General features: G+C 36.5%; 1 protein-coding gene across 1 annotated transcript in view; it reads right to left on the bottom strand.

Moving 5' to 3' along the window:
- Window positions 1–780: 780 nt before the first annotated feature.
- LOC118102867 (CD276 antigen homolog) overlaps window positions 781–2,500 on the bottom strand; it is a 9,559-nt gene continuing 7,839 nt past the window's right edge. Inside the window, exons 5-8 of the mRNA XM_047339293.1 lie at window positions 2,059–2,331; window positions 1,815–1,946; window positions 1,229–1,279; window positions 781–1,015 (exon numbers count right to left, since the gene is read on the bottom strand). Coding sequence (XP_047195249.1) covers window positions 903–1,015; window positions 1,229–1,279; window positions 1,815–1,946; window positions 2,059–2,331 — 569 coding nt within the window. The 3' untranslated portion in view covers window positions 781–902. The remainder of the gene's footprint in view (window positions 1,016–1,228; window positions 1,280–1,814; window positions 1,947–2,058; window positions 2,332–2,500) is intronic.

The following is a 2,500-nucleotide window of genomic DNA, read 5'->3' on the forward strand; positions in this document are numbered from 1 at the left end:
AGTGATCAGCTGCTTCAGGATCAGAGCAGAAGCTGGTTTGTACCGAGCTGGAGTTTCTGTGTCCTCCTCCACTCGGCTTCACTGGAACTAATACACACTCATCACTAGTTCTCAGGACCTGATCAGCACAGGAAGTCACTGAGTGTTGGTTTGATTCCACAGTTTATCAGACTCATTGAAACATCATGAAAATGACTCGTCAACATGTTGTGCTCAGTCCAACACGAGACGCTCACAGTCAGGACTCAGTGTTAAAATGAGCGACACGCAGACATGATCCGACTCCATCGATTCAGAACCAAACACACGACCGGACGTTTGTCACCTGAATCATCCCAATAAAACATGAACTGTGAACGTGAACTAGTTCATTTTCATCTGCATGAACTGAACTTGGAACTGGTTCTTTTTAAGTGTGAACTGGCTCAACACTGCTTCTGCAGATGGGCTCAGATTCAGATTTCACATTCATATTTAAATGTGTAAAGGTTTGGTTGTTTGTTTTATTTAAAAAAGAAAAGGAAACGTTTTATTCAACCATCCTATATTTGCTAAAAAAAAAGAGAGCAAAGGCTAAGAAGCCCCGATTGATTAGGATAAAGGTTCTTTGAGTTTGATTAAAAAAATATATATATCTAAATAACATCATCCTATGTTTGCTAAGAGGCAAAGCAAAGAGAAAGTTAAAAATAATTATGGTGTGGTATGTTTTAGTTTAATAACTATCATTTGGACTTTTTATCAATAAAAAAAACAAATGTTAAATGTATATATCCGCCTTCTGTCATTTATCTCAATAATACAAATAGAAAATTAATCACAGCTTCCCTGTGATTAATCTGATTCAACATTTTAATCGTTTGACAGCCCTAATTGAAATACATGATCTTGTTCACAAACTATCAAACAATCACAACTGTTAATGAAGCAATAAACACTTGAACTACTGTGTCACTCAATATACCTGCTTCATCAGGTACAGCGTCACCATCAGGTAACTGAGACTTCAACTCCTCTGAAACACAAGTTTACAATTCAACACTTGAGTTTCACAGCTGACACTAAGAAAATGAATTGTAATTGTAAATGATTCAACAGGCGAACAGAATAATACACTAAATTTAAAAAAGCTGTATTAAAATACATGATCTTGTTCACAAACTCTATCAAACAACCACAACTGTTAATGAAGCAATAAACACTTGAACTACTGTGTCACTCAATGTACCTGCTTCATCAGGTACAGCGTCACCACCAGTTGACCGACGCTTCAACATCTCTGAAACACAAGTTTACAATTCAACATTCAACATTAGGATTTCTGCTATTTCGACAAAACAAAATTAAATATTAAGACAAGTAAGATCCAAACTAGATTTCCATTCATGTGTGTGGGGTTTGTCTATAATTCAGTTATATTATTACTATATTAAATTGCAGTTTCAGTCATGTTCAGTTTAATTCTGACTTGTCATAATTCATGATAACTACAAAACAGTCTCACTTAATTAAAGGGATCTTGAATTGAGGCGAATTAAATATATCTTGAACTTGAAAAGTTATGTTTGTAAAACCTATAGAAAGAGCACTGTACAAGAAGATGAGTATTGATCATTAAATAATCTAAATAATACTCGACAGATTAATCGATATAGTATAAAGTAGTTGTTGGTTGCAGCCCTTCCTCAGATCTGCACATCTTGTGGTTGGTTGAAGAGAATTTCTGTCTTAATATGAGACAGACTAAAGTTTCTGTTCCCTTGATTTGAATACATTGTGAATTTATTGTTAAAATCACTTAAAGAAAAACTTACTTTTCCTCTGGTTCATGATTTTCTTTACTAGAAATGCAACCAGATGATCAATGACCAGAGCTACTATTATAGTTATTATCACAACCATGGGCACACTGGTACAATGGGAGGACTTGTCCTCGAAGAGATTGTCTGAGGACAGAAGAAAATATACGGACATTACTACATTATGTGTTTATACATACACACGCATACATTTATATGTATATACAGTATATGTATAAGTACATGTAAAGAATCTCACCTGGCACAAAGAGCTCATTATCAATCACATGGCCGAAGCCGTCCTGCTTGACCACACAGCGGTACATGTTGGTCTTCTTCACGGTGGTGAGGAGGAGGACGTCAAAGCGGTGTCCTCTTGGAGAGACCTGCGGCTCCTCAGCATGGACGACGCTCCCATCACTCGTCTGCCACTCGACCTGAGGCTCTGGATAAGCACCTCGAACCAAACACTCCAGCAGCACCCCATCTCCTGTGACGTTAAGTATCTTGACATATGGAGGTAGAGCTGCACCTGTAAATACATGAATATCTTATTCACCACTGCTACAACCAGACAAATGTTATATTATAATGTTTTATTATTTCTCTTACATAGAGAAACAGAAAACCACACAGTTATTCTTAACTACACATCCTGTCTTTTTATTATTGTCAGTTTATTTTCCTAGATTTCCCTCAGG

Source organism: Hippoglossus stenolepis, chromosome 3 (genome assembly GCF_022539355.2).
Source record: "Hippoglossus stenolepis isolate QCI-W04-F060 chromosome 3, HSTE1.2, whole genome shotgun sequence".
Taxonomy (NCBI): domain Eukaryota; kingdom Metazoa; phylum Chordata; class Actinopteri; order Pleuronectiformes; family Pleuronectidae; genus Hippoglossus; species Hippoglossus stenolepis.